General features: G+C 41.1%; 1 protein-coding gene across 2 annotated transcripts in view; it reads left to right on the top strand.

Moving 5' to 3' along the window:
- Insc (inscuteable homolog (Drosophila)) overlaps positions 1-18,438 on the top strand; it is a 100,878-nt gene that overhangs the window by 29,269 nt on the left and 53,171 nt on the right. For both annotated transcript variants that reach the window (XM_013512094.1, XM_013512096.1), the window contains 3 exons: positions 4,251-4,596; positions 5,121-5,173; positions 6,311-6,434. In XM_013512094.1, the coding sequence (XP_013367548.1) occupies positions 4,251-4,596; positions 5,121-5,173; positions 6,311-6,434 (523 nt within the window). The remainder of the gene's footprint in view (positions 1-4,250; positions 4,597-5,120; positions 5,174-6,310; positions 6,435-18,438) is intronic.

The following is an 18,438-nucleotide window of genomic DNA, read 5'->3' on the forward strand; positions in this document are numbered from 1 at the left end:
TTGTGCTAATGTTTTAGAAATGGTTAATTTGTTTATAATCAAGATAAATTAACCCATGGACTTGTGTCCTCACTTCCCAAATGATTATGAAGGTTTCCCTGGAAGAACTAAATAGCTGCCATAATTAATATGGCCCATGGACACCAACACCACTCTCTATGAGTCAACTCTTGGCTCTAAGTGTCACAGTTTGGAGAGGGAATTGGATACATGCAGCTTGGTTAGGAGCTTATCCCTGGATCCACCTACACCTATGGACAGGGACACATTCACCTGGCCCAAACCTGGCTCCTGGGAATCACCTATGCTTGGGAGGAGGGACATTTTAAAAGAGAAGGGAGAAGCTGCTGGCAGGCAACTGCCTCAGGAAGTTGCTAATGGAATTTTTCTCTGCTACTGACAAATAGCGAGGAAGAGATGTTGGAAGGCAAAGCAACAGATGTCTACTGCAAAGTGTTTATGGAGTGAGTGATTCACTGACCAACTCAATTGTTTTTTGCCTCTTAAGCCCCAGTATGTATCCCAGGTGTCTCCCAGGTGTCTGTAGGACTCAGTGATCACGTTTTTCCATCTCTATATCCTTGTCCTCATCAAGTCAGTCTTGGATAGCCCATGAGGGTGCAGGCATAGGGAATCTTCTGTTTAGGTAGAGAAGTGGAGCAATATGGGACAGACACTTGCCCACTGGTTTATTGGCATGCATTAAGTGAATTACTAATATATACTTGGGCACTGCCAATAAACCAGTAAAAGAGACTGTCTCCCACAGGACTTTAGAGAGTTCAAGCAAACATCAATGACATATAGCATCATCAGTGCTCCAGTGAAGGATGCAGGGACCTCAGGGAGGGGCTGGTGAGCTCTGCTCAGGGCTTCTCAGAGAAGGTAACACATTCATAGATAGGTATTGTGCAACAAATAAGAGCATGTCAGGTAGGGAAAAAGGAAAGGTGCAATACATGGTACACTTGAGGCTACAGGGGATTGTGAAAGAAAGTGATGTATTTGGGAAGTAAGGAGGTAGAGTGTGACTGGAATGTGTTTATGATAGGGATCCTGAGAGTTGGGAGAATATGCAAAAAATAGATGAGTGAAATGGGAAGCTGGGACCAGGCCTTCCTATCCCAGAGGATAGGAAACCTCCCTTCCTATTCTCTGGGGTTTTTAACAGTGCCCTGGGGGACACTGAAGAATTTAAGCAGGGGAGCAACATATTTTAATGTAGAAAGTCCTAAATACATTATTGGGGGATTGTGAAGCATCATTGCTTTTGGAAGCCAATATGGCAACGTCCACGGAATACAATCTACTCCCAGGGAGACACAGCATAGAATTAAGATACTGATGTGCAATACACTGATAACAGGATGTTCATTACTGCATTATTTATAGTGGTCAAGAACTAGAAACAAAGTGAGTATCCACCAATGGGAAAGTAGTTTAATAAATTGTGGTAACAATCATTTCCAGACATTTCAGATATCTAAAAAATACTTTATAATTCTACTGTGTAAGTTGGGATGATTTCCATGCTGAGTTTGAAAGTCATAATACAGCAAGATGTGTATATTGTGATCATATTTATGATATGGGTCAGGAAACCCTAAAAATATATGTGCAGTTAGTTGTGTAAGAATGTAAGAAAGCAAAAAAAAAAAATATGGAGTGATACATACTATGTTACCTTGAGTTGGCCAAGGGAGAAGGCAAAGATAAGGGTGTGATAATAGCCTGTAGAAGACTAGGAATGCCTACAGTCAAATGGTGCATGTGATATGGTTCCACGTGTGTAAGACTAAGAGAGTTTATAACATAGAAGGGGAAGCACAGCACTGTGATTTCACATTTCAGATGAACCCACCCCTACCCCAACACATGCCTATATGTACACTATCTTAGTCACTTTCCTGTTACTGGATACAATACTCAACACCCACAACTTACAGAAGGGAAGGTTTATTTTGGTTCATGGTTTCAGACCATGGCTGGCTCCAAGGTAAAAAAAGCATACAGAGAGGTACTTGGCTCAGGCCTGAGAGCGTTACTTCACACAGTGGAGAAAAGGTGCTCAACTCATGGCATCCAGGAAGCAGAGTGAAAGGAGGAGCCAGGGAGGACGATAGATCCTTCCAGGTCACTCCAGTGACCCACCATCATCAAGTTCCACCTCCTAGCAGCAAATTACTTATGGAACTTATTAGTAGATGAACCCACTGATGAGCACAGCACCTTGATGATCTAATCAGTGTCCAAACATACGAGCGTTTGGAGGAACATTTCAGCCCTAAACCACCATGTTCACAATTTTTTACAGCATGGAATAGCTATTTTCATGAAGAGAAAGGTCATTGGTCAAGTTTTTATTTTTAATAGCTTGAAACGCAATTTTATATACAAAATCGCAAGTTCAGATTCCTTGGTTAAACATGGTAAGTGTTGTGCTTAAAAGTTGTAGAGCATGTGATAGTCAAATGACATCTTTCCAGAAGGCCTGCTCCTTCTCGTTAAATAGCCATCAGCATGAAGGCAGTCTTAACCTTGATAATTCGAGTATGACTATCATCTCAATCCTACCTGATATCTTTGCTCCACTGGATAGGCTCCATCAGTGCTTTTTGTTTGTTGTATGAGCTCAACAAAAGCCAAGTCTTTACTTTTTCCTACACAGCTTTAAGGTCTACCCCATACCTACCTCCGTCACTCTAAGCTTGTCTCTCATCTCTTCTGACACTTCTCCAGCTCTTTTGACCATCTTGTTATTCTTCACACATCCTGAGGGTAATTCTGCCCCAGAGCCTTTGCACTTGCTGTTTTCTTTCCCTGTGGCAATTTGCCCCTGGATTTTCACATGGCTCCATCCCTCATCTCCAACTCTTTCCCCAAATGTCCCTTTCTCAATGAGCCTTCTTTAATCCACTTATTTGAAACAGCAAAGCCAGCTTCCTTCCAATCTAAGCCCTCCCCAGACTTCTTTTCTGTATTCTTTTCCTTCCTAGCATCACATACATTGCTTCCTAGCTCCAGCACATTCATTGTTTCTTTAATCAACTGTCCTCTCACTTGAGCGTAACGCTCATAAGGAAAGTGTTTGCTGCTATAACTCAGGTCTGAGAACATTACCTGGTGCACTGTGGGTACCAAGTACCTATTTGTAGAATGAATGAATCAATGAATGAATAAGCATCAGCTTGGAGAATGGCTTGATACAGATCAGGCACAGGAAGACCAATCAGAAGACAGCTGGAGTTGAAGACAGAGTTTGGTGATTACCTATATGCATTGTGGAGTATAGTGATTACCTATGTGCATCTTCTCTGGTTGTGGAATGATGGTGAAATCTATCATTGTCTTTTGCTTTCTCATTTACTGGCCTTGCTTCTTTGTGCAGGCTGAAAGCTCCTGGAAAGTGGAGACTGGATGTCTTCATCTCCACTTTTCCTACTGTGCCTGGAATTTAAATATACGGCACTCACTGAGTGTTCAGTGCCTCATTAATTATCTGATATTACTGACTTATTTGACTAAGTGAATTCCAGAGTGGATTTTATTTATGATCTTAGAATCTAATCTATGTTCTGGTGCTATGTACTAAATAGAGTGAATTTTGTTCCATTACAAGAGTGGTACCTATGCTCCCTATGGAAAATTTGAAAATTAGCAAAAAATTGAAGAATAGGAAAAAGCGCTTTATTTTCATCACCCACAAAGATCTGTAGCATTTTAAGTCTTCCTTTTAAGCCCTTTCTCTAGGTATGGCTTTTTATCATTATTGGCGTAGTTTTTGTTTATGTTTACATTTTTATATACTGCTTTCTCTACTTAGTACCCATTTCCCTTTCTATAAACTTCCTGGTGAGCATTATTTTGAGGAAATGCATATTATATAACCATGAAGCTGTATCATAGCTCCCTTAAGTAACTATTATTTTACATCTAGGTTACTTCCATTTCCTGCTTATCATAAAGGTCCTCGACTACTCTGCCAGCCCTCATTACCAGCTGTTTATTAGTCTGGACATCTACTCCCAGAATTCTGTGCCTCAGCCTTGTTACCTGTGAGATAGACAGAGATAAAGAGAGTAGTATTTAAGGTTCATGAATGGGAGGAACTGAGCATACAGTAGATGCTTAGTAAAATATCTGATAGTCTGGGATCGTATAGATGCTTAGTAAACATCCTAAGGAATGGGATTAAGACCTCTGCAAGGGTGGCAACTTGGTAGTCATTCTGCCGCTGTTCCCGCCCGCAGGCTGCACCTCCTGCAGGCGGACTCAGTTCAGCGCTGGATGGAGGACCTGAAGCTCATGACCGAGTGTGAGTGCATGTGCATCCTGCAGGCGAAACCCATCAGCCTGGAGGAGGACACGCAGGGTGATCTCATCCTGGCGGGAGGGCCCGGCCCCGGAGACCCTCTGCAGCTGCTGCTCAAGCGGGGCTGGGTCATCAGCACAGAGCTGCGCAGGATCGGGCAGAAGCTGGCGCAGGACCGCTGGGCCCGCGTGCACAGCATGAGTGTGCGGCTGACTTGCCACGCCCGCTCCATGGTCAGCGAGTACAGTGCAGCCAGCAGGAGCCCCTCGCAGGAAATGGGCCAGGTCAGCTTCCCTGCAGTGGGGCTGAGTGGGTGCTGGGTGAGACGGTGCCTTCCGGCGGGGATGTGTGGAGTCCGAACCTTTCCTGGCCTTCAGCTCTCCCCCATTTCCAACACAGCAGGGAGGAAAAAGACCGTCAGGACCTTTACCGAGTGTCTTCCATGTGTTAGGCATTGTGCTAAATACTTTTCACACATATTTCATTTAACCTGCCCAGCCTTTCAGGCAAGCACCACCACGGTGAGAAGCTGCAAGATGACGGCGCGTATCAACTTAGTGGTAGACTGACCCTTCCGTCTTAGAGCTTCCCAGACGCCCTGTTACACCTAATTGCTCAGTTTTATTTCCTCGTGCTTCCAAAGCCACTGATCTCTTTTGCCACCCACATCGCAGTGTTAAAGGTTAATGCCTGCTCCCCGAGTTGGATCGCTTGGTTCTCCACTTTTAGGCCTCAGCTTGCCCAGCACAGCAGCCGGCCCTGAGCTGATGCTTATTGAACTGAATGGCATTGATCTATTTTCCTACAGGTTGAGAAGCTGCTAATGGAGAAATGTTCAGAGCTCTCTGCAGTCACAGAGAGGTAAATGTGGACCCTGGGCCCCAGGGCTGGCCCCTCATCCTGTGACTGGGAAGGGTGGGAGTGAGAACAGGGAGGCCTAGTGGTGGGCCAGGAGTTTCCTTTAATTAACTTTTTCAAGAAGCCTCAAAAAATTCCTTTGAGATTTTCTGTCCCAGTTTGAGGCCCTCGGGGTGAGATAAAAGGCAGAGGAAAGACCTGTGCATGAAAGAAAAGAGGATATTCAGGGAGTTGGTAACAGGGAACCGGTTCTCACAGCCTCAGAAAACCCCCGCTGTCCCCAGAGTCAAGGCAAGAGTCAAGGCAAGGTGAAAGCTGACACTCACATCCTTACACACACATGCACATAAACACAGATGTCCACAGACACTCATGGGCTCATGCACAGCTATGTAAACACACACTCACTCCATCACAGAAATGCACTCACATGCTCTTCTCTGTATTTCACACACATAAACATATATTCATTCACACTCAGATGTGTGCTCACACACTCAACTTCACATGTACACACTCCTGGGCTTATATTTATACTTTGCCTCACCCTTGTCTGTCCTGTCCCAGAGGACAGAACTGGATCTTGGCACCACTGGGGGCTCTGTGGGGTCTTTGGCCTTCCTGGATGGAACACTGGCAGGCCGCGGGGGTGAACTTGAACCTGACTGTCCATGTTCTTCTGGTGGGATGAACGTCCCCAGGCTGCTTCCTGCACATGAGGGAAGACAGTTTTCAAAGGGGCACAGGCCTTGCCTCACATCTTCAGCATGAGCACTAGCTATCCCTAGCACTCCAGTGCCCACTTCACAGCTTCCCACCCTGGTGTCCCCATCCTGACATCACTGAGAACATAAACCTTGGCTGCAGTGATGGCTGAGTGTCTGAAGGAGAGGCCCAGGGATCTGGATCTGCCACTTTTCCAGACCTTACTTCCTAGTGACAGGTTCCAAGAATCTGCATCTCCAGCCAGTACCTCTCTGTGGGAGATGAGCCAGCTGTAGAACACTCCCTCTCTGATTCTTCCCCTAGTCCCTCTTTGCACATACCAGGCTCAGAACAGGTCCGTATCTGGTCCCAGCAGGAGTTCCAGGATGACCATGTGTCCCTTCCCCAAGCCCACCCATGATTTCTTCTCCCCAGGTGCCTCCAGGTGGAGAATGAGCATGTCCTGAGGTCGATGAAGGCCTGCGTGAGCGAGACCCTGAGCACCCTGGGCCAGCACTTCAGCCAGCTGCTGGAGCTGGCCCTGACACGGGAGGTGCAGGTCAGTGCGGGCAGGGATGCAGAGCTGTGGTCCTTGTGCAGGGAGGGAAGAGGGGTGAGAGAGGCTGGGGAAGGTGCTGATTAGGCTTTCTTGGAGCCAGCTAGATGTACTTTCAAACTGTTTCACCATGGGACTTTGGTCAATTTCCTTAACCACTCTTAGCCCCATTTTCCCCATCTGTGAAGTGAGAAACCTTCCAGAGAAGGAAAATGAAAGGAAGGGCAAAAGCAAGTGGAAGGTACATAGCGTGTCGTATGGTTAAAACACGTGCCATTCCCTCCTTGCCCTTTGCTATTCTAAAAGCCTCCCAGTACATAAGGTTTTCATTATGAAAGGTATTTACATGTTATTTTTAGTTACAGAAATACTGGGTTACATATTTGTCATTCTTTTCCCATCACCAAGTGAAAATCTCCCATAAATAACACATCACTCTCCAAACTCACCCTCTACTGGACCCAGAGGCTCCTGTCTTTCTATGGCTTTTGCACAGACCCCAGGTCTTTGTAGCTGACTTACTTGCTGGCCGGAATCACCTGCCACAATCCAAGTCCCCCTGTCCCACTAGGCTTGCAGCCATGCCAGTGTGTCTGGTCCCAGGCATCACCTCTCTCCCAATCACAGGAAGATTCTCAAAAGCCATGCTCCCTCCCCTGAGAACCTGGGACAATTGGAAGGAGGGACCAAAGCCTGTAGTATTGGGGTGCTGGGGTGCTCATTTGCTGGGGCCTTGGGACATGGGGATTCCTGCATTGAGGCAGGAGTCTTCAGCTGCTGAGCCAGTGCTGACAATCACATGACAATCACAGATAGCCCAAACGGAATCATCTACTCACAGAGGACCAGTGGGACATGAGGCCTAAGATGGGTGAAGAAATCAAAAGACTGATGTGGAAAATTAGTGGAGTCAGCACAAAGGACCTAGAAGAATTTCTGAGCAGGGGTGCAGATGTAGCCGCAGTTTTATAGGCCATCTTTATGTCCATTTGCCTGGATGCCCAGGTTCAATGGAAAGGGCTGAAATAGAAGTATTAAGTTCGGTGTGAGAGCTCCCTGGGTGTAGAGCTCAGCAACTCTTTGTACCAGGGTGCAAAGGGGCCAGTGTCCTTGATGCTGTAGGTCACAGAATCCTGGGAAAAGCTCCCAGTGGCTGCCAGAATCCCTTTGGGGCCTTTTGTCCAAAACCCAAGGCATAGTCCATTTTACTTTTTCCTCATTCTGACGTCACTGTAGGTGGAGTGTCTGATCTAATGCGCATACTTCTGGGGCTGTCTCTGCCTCATTGTCAAGTCGGGACACCTGGGTCATCAGTACCCAGCTGGGAGCTGAGCTGGATCATCTACGCTTTTATTAGGGTATTTCACCCCATTGAGCTCTCTCCCCTGACTGGCGGTGACAGGATTTGTTCTGTGTGTCTGCATCACCTGTTTTCTTCCTAGTGATTCCCTTCTTTTCTGCTTTCCCCCTTTGCTCTCAGCCTTTATGCCCCAGAGTCCTCCCCGCCTCTTATGGGCTGAGCTTGCCATGCTCATAATAAGTTTTGGCTGCTCTTTAGCTTCTTTTTGAGTCATAAAATCTCCATAAAGGACATTAGTGACAATAGGAAGGAACTGGATGAAGGCAGTGTAATTTATGCTCAGGGCTGTGATCATATGTTTCCTAAACAAATGACTCGAATACTTTTCTCCTGGATACTAGGAATTGTACCAAGACCCTATAGTTGCGGTGTCTTCACATAAATGAAATTTACTTCTTTATATCAGAACTTCTGTGATGTGCCATTCTGCACTGCAAATCTTCCAAAAGGTCCATATGCATTACAATATTTCTTGTCTGGCTTGTAGTTTCCATAAGCAAAGAATTCGGATTGTGTATTTCCAGTGCATGCATCTCTCTAGTGACCTGAATAGTTCCCAGCATAGATTGTTAAGCAGTACATGCTACACTTGTAGAATCACTATTTTTAAGTTAAAGTAAATGTTTACTTATTCTGGGAAGCTGGTGTTTCAGGAAATGCAATTTGGGAAACATTCTTTTAGTACTAGGGAGCTACACATGCTCTTACACACAAAAATAATCTTCTCCCCTCTCCCCAACAACATACACAATGGAAGTGGTGAAGCAGTGCTTAAAATAAGGATGTAATTCAAATCTGGCATTGCTCTTCATGGATCTGTCTGAAATTGTATTATGTGTATCCAGGCCCTGGATGAGTAATGGGTAATATTTGTGCTCAAAGGAAGTTCCTAGGAGGATGGGAAAGGCTTAAGATCAAGGTTAGTGAGGAATGACTGAGGAGCAGGGGGGTGCTTAATCTACAGATGGGTACTCTGCTCCCTACAAGGTTTTGTTCTTTGGGGTAGACAGATTTAGGGCTAATGGATGTACTCTACAAGATGTGTCATGTCCAAATAAGTTTGTGAAGCAGTGGGCTGCCCTGTAGTGGAAGGGACTTGCCTTCCTGTTACTTCCTATCCTGTTACTAAGACGGGCAAACTGTCACTGAGAAGACATAGACAGTAGGTGAAAGTTGGACTGGATGACCTGCGAGGTTCCTTCCACTCACGATGGGATGTAATTTTATGAATGTGGGCATTGTGAGCTAGTGGGCCAAGTACAGAGTTTGGAGACATCAAACCCTGACTGGTACTGACTGATTATGCAAACTTGAGCAAGTTATTCACTTTTTCTGACTCCTGGTTTCCTCCTCTCTTCAGCGGGTATGGTTAGGGGTAAGAACACATGAGATAACACTCTCTTGCCTGTATCATCTCTTTATTCACTATAAACCTGCTGTGTCTTAAGAGAACCCAAAGAGTTTTTCTGAAAAAAGCTTTTAATCTCCTAACTGTGTGTTAAGATCACTTACCTACTTGGTAGGGAACATATTTTAAGGCTTAAATGTTAGGGGCTAACAATGGAAATTAATGAACATTTATGATTAGTCTACCTCGGAATAAAGGATTAGCTGGGTTGGCAAGAAGGGAAAAATTTGACAAAAATTGGCTTGCTTGAAGATGGTTTAAGGGATGCTGTCCTGAATGAACCAATTTTTACCTGTATGTCTGGATTTGATACTCAGCTTCAAGTGGATGGGTGTTATATTCACTCATCTATTCATTTAGTCAGTGATTTTATTTAAAATATCACTTTTATTAAAATATAACTGACCAAGGAACGTAGCTTTGAGTCTGGAGCTAAGTGAGTTTGTTAGAACTTCACCTCATGCCTAAATTTCTCCTTCTTGTCCCAGATAAAGGTGGGTATCCTTAGTCCTTAGCTGAGACAAGCACCAACCCTGCGACAAAGCTCAGACTAGGGAGACCTTCCTCAGGGCAAAGGCAGTTCCTAAACTGAGCATGCTCAGTTCCTTCTTCCAGACTTATCAATCATAATTCATCCTTCTTCTGGCAATGAGGCGGCCTGGAGGGGTGGGGAGTGAATCCTCGGAAGTGGTATGGCTACCATCACCCCACCTAGGGGTGCTGAGAGGAGTGTGGCGGCCTCCTTTGCAGGAGGAGGTCTGCCATCTGTGTGAGGTCCTTTTCCACCTCACGAAGCCATTCTCCCAAATAACCCCTACTCCATGTGAATCTTTTTGGAATTACATGAGCAATCTGGATTTTGCTTCCAGCATGTTTGGAAATGACTCAGAATGTTGGTCATGAAATAAATGCTAAGGATGCTCTGAAGTTAAAGCTCAAAATTTGCTTCCTATCCTGTTTGTCACTCAGATTTTGCTCAGCCATGAGGTCCAATACAGGTAAGCAGAAGCTGCAGTGAGATTACATGACAAGAAAAAGATAATCCAAATGTACTTTCTGGATGAGAAATAGATTTCCAAAATGTTAATATACCTTCTATCCCATTTCTGTAAACAAAAACCACCAACCCACCAATTAACCAACCACTAACTAGCACACAAACTAAAACAAAACTTGAATCTCACTCTGCTCACCTCATCCAGTAGAGTTTCATTCTAGAGTACAGGAAGGAAGGTTTGCTTCACAGCTATCTACAGTATTGGGAAGGGTGTTCCTTTAGGAATTGTCAATATCTACTGTTTTTCTAACTCTTTGGAAAACTCAAAGAGTTTTGGATACACAGTATTATCTCATCCTACCCCTACATTCACAGAAAGTTAAAATAGGCCAATTCTCAATCACAAGGCCTGGAGCTCCATGCAGTTTGCCCCAGGATTCCATCCTTAGAATTGCCAAAGGGTTCAGATGCTCACTGTAGCTGAGAAAATAAATTTGGGTAGCAGATACACTTTTAGCTACAGCCTGGAGAGGTTGCCAGTCAGTGTACTTTAGTTACCCACTATCCATAAAGATTTTGAACACATAGTCACTAGGGGGAAGCAGTTATGATAGGATAATTGTGGTACTATTTTCACCATATAGGGAAGAAAAATGTCCCTGTTCCATTGAAGAGAATTTGATACCATTTCATCTTCCTGCACAGGCAGGAGTTTGCCATACTTTATGTGGACTTGGTGGATTTACACACTTTCTATCTAACATATCACAAGCATTTTAATCTCCAGCTCCCTCTGAATGCTGTTTCTCCCACCCCAGGCTGCACTGATTTTGACTCCTTGAAGTCATTTAGATCAGTGATGTTCAAACCACTTCAGGTGCATTGCACTGCCCAGGCTCCTAAACATTTCCCAGGAGAAATGCAAACACATACGATTTTAAGAAAATCTTGTTTCAGATCTGCAGTTTTTATTTGGTTTCTAAATCAGTCTTCCTAATAATACGCTCAGTTTTTCCATAGCGCTTCTATTACTTTCCAAAAGAAGATATTCTCATCTTTCATCCTAAATCGTACAGCCCATTGCTCTGCGGTGCAGAAACCTGGGGGAGGAGTGGGGAAGCAAGCGAAGCAGATGCCTTCATTTGTGAACGGTAAAACCCAGGCCTTCGCTAATTATTTCTATGTTTTCTAAATATGTCTGTTGAGAGAGGTGTTAGAAATTTTGTATTTTCCAAAGTATGGGAATTGTCTGAATTCAGATACATGATAAAAACTGTGTGATTGAGGGTTATGAAAGTTTCTGATGTCTTTTATCCTTTCCAGCCATTTATTCTCAAAGTATGTTCCTCTTGAGCGATAGTTTCTTTAGAGCAGAGCAGAGAGAGAACTGGCAGGACACATCAAGCCCTAAAAACAGACTTTTAAAGCATGTATTTAAATGAAAGCAATGCCTCTCAGTTATTTTTCATACTCATGTCTAGATTATGACATTAGCTGGAAAGAAAGTATCTTTCAAGAGCTAAAGACTCTGAAGGTTAGTGATACAGATTATTCTGAATGTGACTGGAATATTTTTGAGAACAACTAAAATTTTCAAGATGCACTGGATAAAACACAGGCATAATTTTGTATTTTCTAAAACATTATTTAAAAAAGTAGTTAAAGTCATTTTCACCAAAGTATTTTTTGAAATATTTGTACTAATTTCTACTTCATATAAAAAAGAGAAAATGTATTGCTAAGTAGCTAGACTAATTAGATTTATGCAATGTCTAACTTTTTTCTTCTTTAAGTACTTAAGTACTTAATGAACTTTGTGCATGAGAACTACTAAAATTAATTGAGTTATTTCTGGTTTTAAAATTTTCTATTCTTATTTATTTATATCTCTAAACTTGAGCACCAAAGTTCAGTACACACATAAACCCATTTACTGAAGAAATCTTATGCCTTTTATCATATACTTAGATTTATTTAGCTGGGAATGTTAGCTAAATATTTCTTTGCATTATTGAAAGTTCAGTAAATTATTTTATCTTGTCTTTATAACATGCCAATAAATCAAATTCTATTTTAGAATTACATTATTTTAATATTGACAGTTTTTAGTATTTTGCCTTATGGTATGATTTTCATAATTTTTTTCCAGTGTTTTTTAGCATTTCTTTTTTCTAAGTAAAACTCTTTTTTATTTTAGAGAGGGAAAAAAGCAAAAATTCAAAACAAGATAATAGAAGAATAACAATGGTTAATACATAGTGTATTGTTATCTTTAAATTAGTTACTCAGAGTATGAGATATAGTCATTTAGTTGTCCAAACAATATTAGCACAAACCTTACTTTTCAATGAACTAAGAGAAATTAGTAGAACTATCATATATATATATATATATATATATATATATACACGATAGGGTTTTTTTGCTTTTTCCCTCCTTCTTTTCTCCTTTCTCCCATCTCAGTTTCTCTTTCATTTTGAAGTTTCTTCCCATTTTACAATATCTATTGTACATTTTGGATCTTATTTACTCTTTTAGCTTCTCACTCTAGGGAGACAATGTGATGTTTACACATGTGTGTGTAAAACATCATTTCACTTGTGAGTATGGTCTTGAGTTGTATCTATTTACCTATAAAAGTCTCCAGTTTATTGTTCTTTATGGCTGAGTAGTACTCCACTGTATTAAAAGACCACATCTTTCTTAGCCATTCCTTGGTTGATGGGCATTTGGGTGGTTTCCAAGATGTAGCTATTACAAATTATGCTGCTGTAAACATGGGTGCATATATATTACTGTGGTATGATGACTTTAATTCTTCCGGGAAGATACCCAGAAAGGGAATAGCTGGGTCAAATGGGACCTCCATACTAGTCTTTTGACGAATCTCCACACTAATGTCCACAGTGGTTGCACCAGTCTATACTATCACAAACAGTGGAGAAGGGTTTCTTTTCCCCACAGCCCTGCCAGCATTCATTATTGGTTTATTTCTTGATAATGGCTATTCTTTCTGGGGTGAGATGGAATCGCAGTGTTGTTTTAATTTGCATCTCTTGAATGACCAGTGATGTTGAACATTTTTTCATCTATTTAATTCTTGTTTGTATTTCTTCATCTGAGAAGTGTGTATTCATCTCAGATGCCCATTTTTGGATTAAGTCTTTAAATTTGGGAGGTCTAATTTTTTTGAGTTCTTTATATGTTCTTGATAGTAATTCTCTGTCTGAGAAGCAGCTGGCAAACATTTTTTCCCACATTGTGGGTTGTCTCTCCAGTCTGTTGGTGGTTTCTCTTGCTATGCCAATAGCACTTCTTGAAACACATTTCAGAACAGTTTTCAATTAAAAAATGAAGTCAGGCCTTTACTGAGAGAAAGTTAACCCTAACTTGGCTGATTGCTTAGAGGGTAGATATTTTCATTAAGTTAAATAAGCAAGAACCATAGTGTCAAGATTTTGATAAACATAGTTGAAACACAAAATATTTTATTAAAAATAGTGTTGACAATGAAATTAATGCTTTGGTTTTCTCAATTATTTCTGAATAAGCTGGGTGATCCAAGGTGCTCTAAGTGAAAAAGTGATGGATATAATTAATAGTTACTTCATAAATCTTGGTAAAGTACTTTTGGAATTTTTCCCAGAAATTGAAAAAGCAAATGAAAGACTTTAATGATAGGTAACAAATGCTTTTGCAAGTCAAGTGGTTTTGGATTCCTTTCCCATTTTAAAGAAGTTATCAGCTTCCAGATCATTAAAAATACTGTTTGATGACAGATTACACAGTAGTCTGACATAACTCAAAAGGTGATCAGAGGGTTAAGTGTCATGGTTGTATGAACTCCTCCTAGTCCCCTGCATGGATTAATGGGAACCAGATTTTTCAGAGTTTACCCCTAACACTATAACATTATGTCAATATCCTATCAGAGATACATGAGTGCGTTAGAAAAATTTAAAAAGCCCATTCATCTCACTGGAGAAAATAGTAAAATGTTAATTTTATGATTCATAATTATTTATAACCTATTTGTTTTGACCAGTTTTTCTGATGATAACTGTAATAACAATTCAACAAGGAGAAGTCCTTTCTAAAAAATACTTGGAGTGTTATAACAGGATGTAAAACAAAAATCCAAAGTTCGACAATAATAGGGTTGATAAATAAACACATTTTAAACTTAAATGTATTACATTAAGGAAAAATTATGAGGGAAATGTGGAGTAGGAATATAAATTTAATGATAAAAAGATACAAAATATGAAAGAATGATTATTCATGCAGTTTTAAATGGACGCTGAAGCTGATTTAGTGTTAGATTCCACTGAATAAATTTAAAAAACAGAACAATGGCTTTATTTTATGACAGTATATACAATTACCTGGAAATTATATCCTTTCCAACTTTGTTTTTAAATCTATGATAAAAATTTTAGTTATCACATTAAAAATGTATGAAGGATTCTATAATTTTCAAAATTCTTAGGTGAAGTGAGAAAATATTCTTTTGACATAAGATACACTGGCATTCTGGTTCCATATCATGGCGTTGTTGTCTCTGCCTCTTACTAGAGAATTTCTCTTTTTTTTTTTTGGGTTGTTTTTTTCCAGCACCGGGAATTGAACTCACAACCTCACGCTTGCCAGGCAGGCGCTGTGCCACTGAGCTAAATCCCCAGTCCCACTAGAGAGTTTCTTAGGCCTTTAGCTCTCTGTGTTCCATGGAGGATTTCTTGTAAGTACTTTGTTTTCAGAAACGTCCTCAGTAGGTTCCCAAAACTTTCACTTAGAAATTCATCCATAGTCCACTTTCAATGTTCTTGAAATCTGGCTGTGACAGGCCCAGGGAGGATCAGGTCCTAAGCCAGGTGCTTTTCAGAGTTCTATCTTTGCACACCTTTTAATATTTCAGGCTTGAGTAGTATTTCTTTCTACTATGTCTTATTTTCCAGTAGTGAACTATGCCCCAATATTCTCTTCCCTTCTATTAATACCTAATGCTTTTGGGGAGACTCAGTTAAATTTAACAGCTACTCTTCCCTCACGTAAGTCACTTTCCTTCTGGATCTGAGCTACTTTCCCTATGTTTATTTCTATTTAGTTTCTGGCACATTCTTTTGATTTTCTGACAAGTGCTTACAGATTTCGGGATTTCTCTTATTGAAAGAAATGAAGTCAATGAAGTCAATTAAGTTTCCAGAAGCCTCCAGTTTTAGCAAATCTCATCCATATTTACCTTCCTAAGTGAGATATTCCCACCCAAAAGGTATTATCTTATGTGACCAATAGCTAATCTAATAATTAAATCACTATGTGGTCTATGTCTTCTGTATGTCCAGTTCTTTTGTGTCTTTCTTCAGAGTCCTAAGTCATGCATTTCCCCAGCATGTACCCAGGACACAGGCAGTAATGCATGCTCACTTCCCAAAACTTTCACTTGGAAATTCATCCATAGTCCTTTGAAATGCTCATGCTGTTTATTAAACCATTGAAACCAACCTGATGACATCCATTTTTATTATATTTCATGAATTATCTTTGAAGTCAGAATTAAATTTTATTTCACATTGATAGAAATCATGAAAAACATTTACATGGTCCCACATTATAGCACAATATTTCAACAGAATAGTTCTTGCTATAAATAAGGTCTTACTGATTTGTGTAACTGAACTAAGTCTACAATTTTTCAAGGCAATGCAGAATGACTTAGTAAATGATTGTCTAAAATTTTTAAGTCTAGAAATAAACACATGGCTTCATTATAAACATCCTATGTAGTCTATTACTAGATTACTTTCATGATCAATTAGCACCATAAAGATGCATTCTTAACATTGTTTTGGTAAGTTGAAATACAGCAGAAATATTAACATAGTTCAGAAATATTAATGATTTTAAGGGTCAAGAATTTGGGCTGGGCTTGGCTGAGTGATTTTCCTTTCCCATAGGGGCATCGACAGAGGTGATGCTCAGGTGGTAGATGGCTGGGAGAGCCCTACACAGCTTCCTTCTCATGCAGGGTGCCTTGAAGAGGCTGGGAACTGCTCTCAGCTGAGTGTTGATAGAGATTCTACACGTGGCTTTCCCAGCATGACAGGCGCACAGTTATCAAACTTCTTACATGTCGGCTCAGGGCACTCAGAAGAGTGTTTCAAGAAGTGTAAGTGTAGCTTCGAGGCCTTTTAAGGCCTAGTCTTAGGAGTCTTGGTATACCACTCTGCCTAGTGCTTCCTTCTGTTGGTCAAGCAAGACATGCAGCCCAGACCATTGTCACGCAAAGTGGAATTAGAACTCACCACCGTGTGGAAGGAGAAGGAAAGCGTTTGTACTCTCTTTAATCTCTTCCACCCTGTTGAATCTGCCTACATTCTTTGTCACCCACTTGCATATGTAGGCTTCTCTGTTGTCTGATCATGGACTCTATCTAGAGCTTTAAGAGAGGCTTCACATATTTTCCTGGTTCCTTCTGAGGATCTCTTTCCAGTCTACTCTTCTCCTAAGAGTTTATTCTTCCTTTCTGATAGGTTTCACTGGGTTACTGTCACTCTTGAACAAAAATATGTTATTTTTTCTAATTCCTTATTTAGGGCAGACTATGTTTATCTCTTTAACTTCTCTTTTCCTTTTTTCCCTGGCTTCAAGGAGCTTTTTTTGTTTGTTTGTTTCTTATCTATTTTGTCTTTCTTTTAAGAAAATAATTGTCATTCAGCCTCTTAAGGCTGCCTTCTTCTATTTTGTTTTTATTTTTCATCACTCTTCTTATAGGATAGAGTGAAATATATATACTTCTCTGCTTTATTCTGATTTTCTGAAAAATTTTTTAGGATTGAGTTAGCTTGAAGCCTAAGCCAAGATAGGACCAGGTAGAAATTTCTATGGGTGATAAAGGAGATGAAGCAGATGAAGGCATGGGAAGCTATGCTGCTGGTGTGACATCTGAGAAAGGAAAGGAAGGACTGAATATCAAGAAAGTCTTAGACAGCGAATCAAACCAAAGTCACCCTTTGGAGAAACCCCTGTCCCATGACTATGTTCGGCCTCCTGTCCCATGCTGTGTTCAGTCTTAGCTGGGAATATCTCAGAGAATCACAGCTCTGAGAATTGTGGGCTTAGCGAGAACAGAGTGGCAGATCCAGAGGGTAGAAGCTGGGGTTTGCGGTCAGCTCTGCCTCCTGTTCCAGGAGCTTTGGTGATCACAGAGTATTAGGTATGAATGGGAAGCCTCAGGACACAACAACTCTCCCTGTGGCAAGAGCTGCTAATGTGGCTGGATGTATCCTTGCCTAGGACTTCCAGCTTCACTAGTACACGGGACGTTCTGGCCACATCAGAGATCGAGTCATTAATCTTTGAAAATAGGAAGTCAGACTCACAGGGGAGAGTCCTGCTCCCCCTACCTCCACAGACTATATGTGTGAACTTCGTTAGGTTTCAGTGCCTCAGTTTTCTCAATTGTGAAATGAAATTTGGACAAAAGACTTCTGGGGCTCTTCTGACTCTGACATATTGTAATATTCAGGGCCTTGAAGATCTCAGTGGAACACTGGTAAGACCAGAAATGGTGCCCTTTTTAGTGTTTTCAGCTATTTATTTATTTTCATACTGGGAATAGAACTCAGGACCTTGTGCTTGCCAGGCAGGCACTTGTACCACTGAGCTATACCCCCAGCCCCTCAGTGGAACCTTTCATCTCCTATCTTTCCAAATTTATGCTGTGAAAAGGATGCTTACTACGTTTTTTGTCAGGGATCTGATTCGCTGAGCTATATCTGGGGTGTAATTATTGTATATAAGTGTATAGACATTAACATGAAATTATTCCCAGACATAAATGGTCTAATATTAACAGCTGATTGCAAAAGACATTGAGTTTGAATTGTTTAATGTAATGCTAATTTACTTCAAGTGTAAACACTAATCAGGGACAGTAGGTAATTATCATTTAGGTACAGGACCCCAAAATATGAAATCTTCATTTCCATGTGAGCATTTGTATCACATGTGAGGCTGCTTACAGTAACAATGGGGAAGAATTCTAAGAAGAGTGTTCATTACAGAGATTTGTAGTGACAAATCTTGGTTATGAATATTACCTTATGTTGAATCTCTTACAAAAGTCATCCTTCACTTCTTGGGGAATAATTTTCATGTTTAATATAGTTTTATTAAATATACACTTAATTTTAGGCCACTGTCTGCAGAAGATTAGCATGGTGTGTGTGTGTGTGTGTGTGTG

Source organism: Chinchilla lanigera, unplaced genomic scaffold (assembly GCF_000276665.1).
Source record: "Chinchilla lanigera isolate Chin_1 unplaced genomic scaffold, ChiLan1.0 scaffold00013, whole genome shotgun sequence".
Lineage (NCBI taxonomy): Eukaryota > Metazoa > Chordata > Mammalia > Rodentia > Chinchillidae > Chinchilla > Chinchilla lanigera.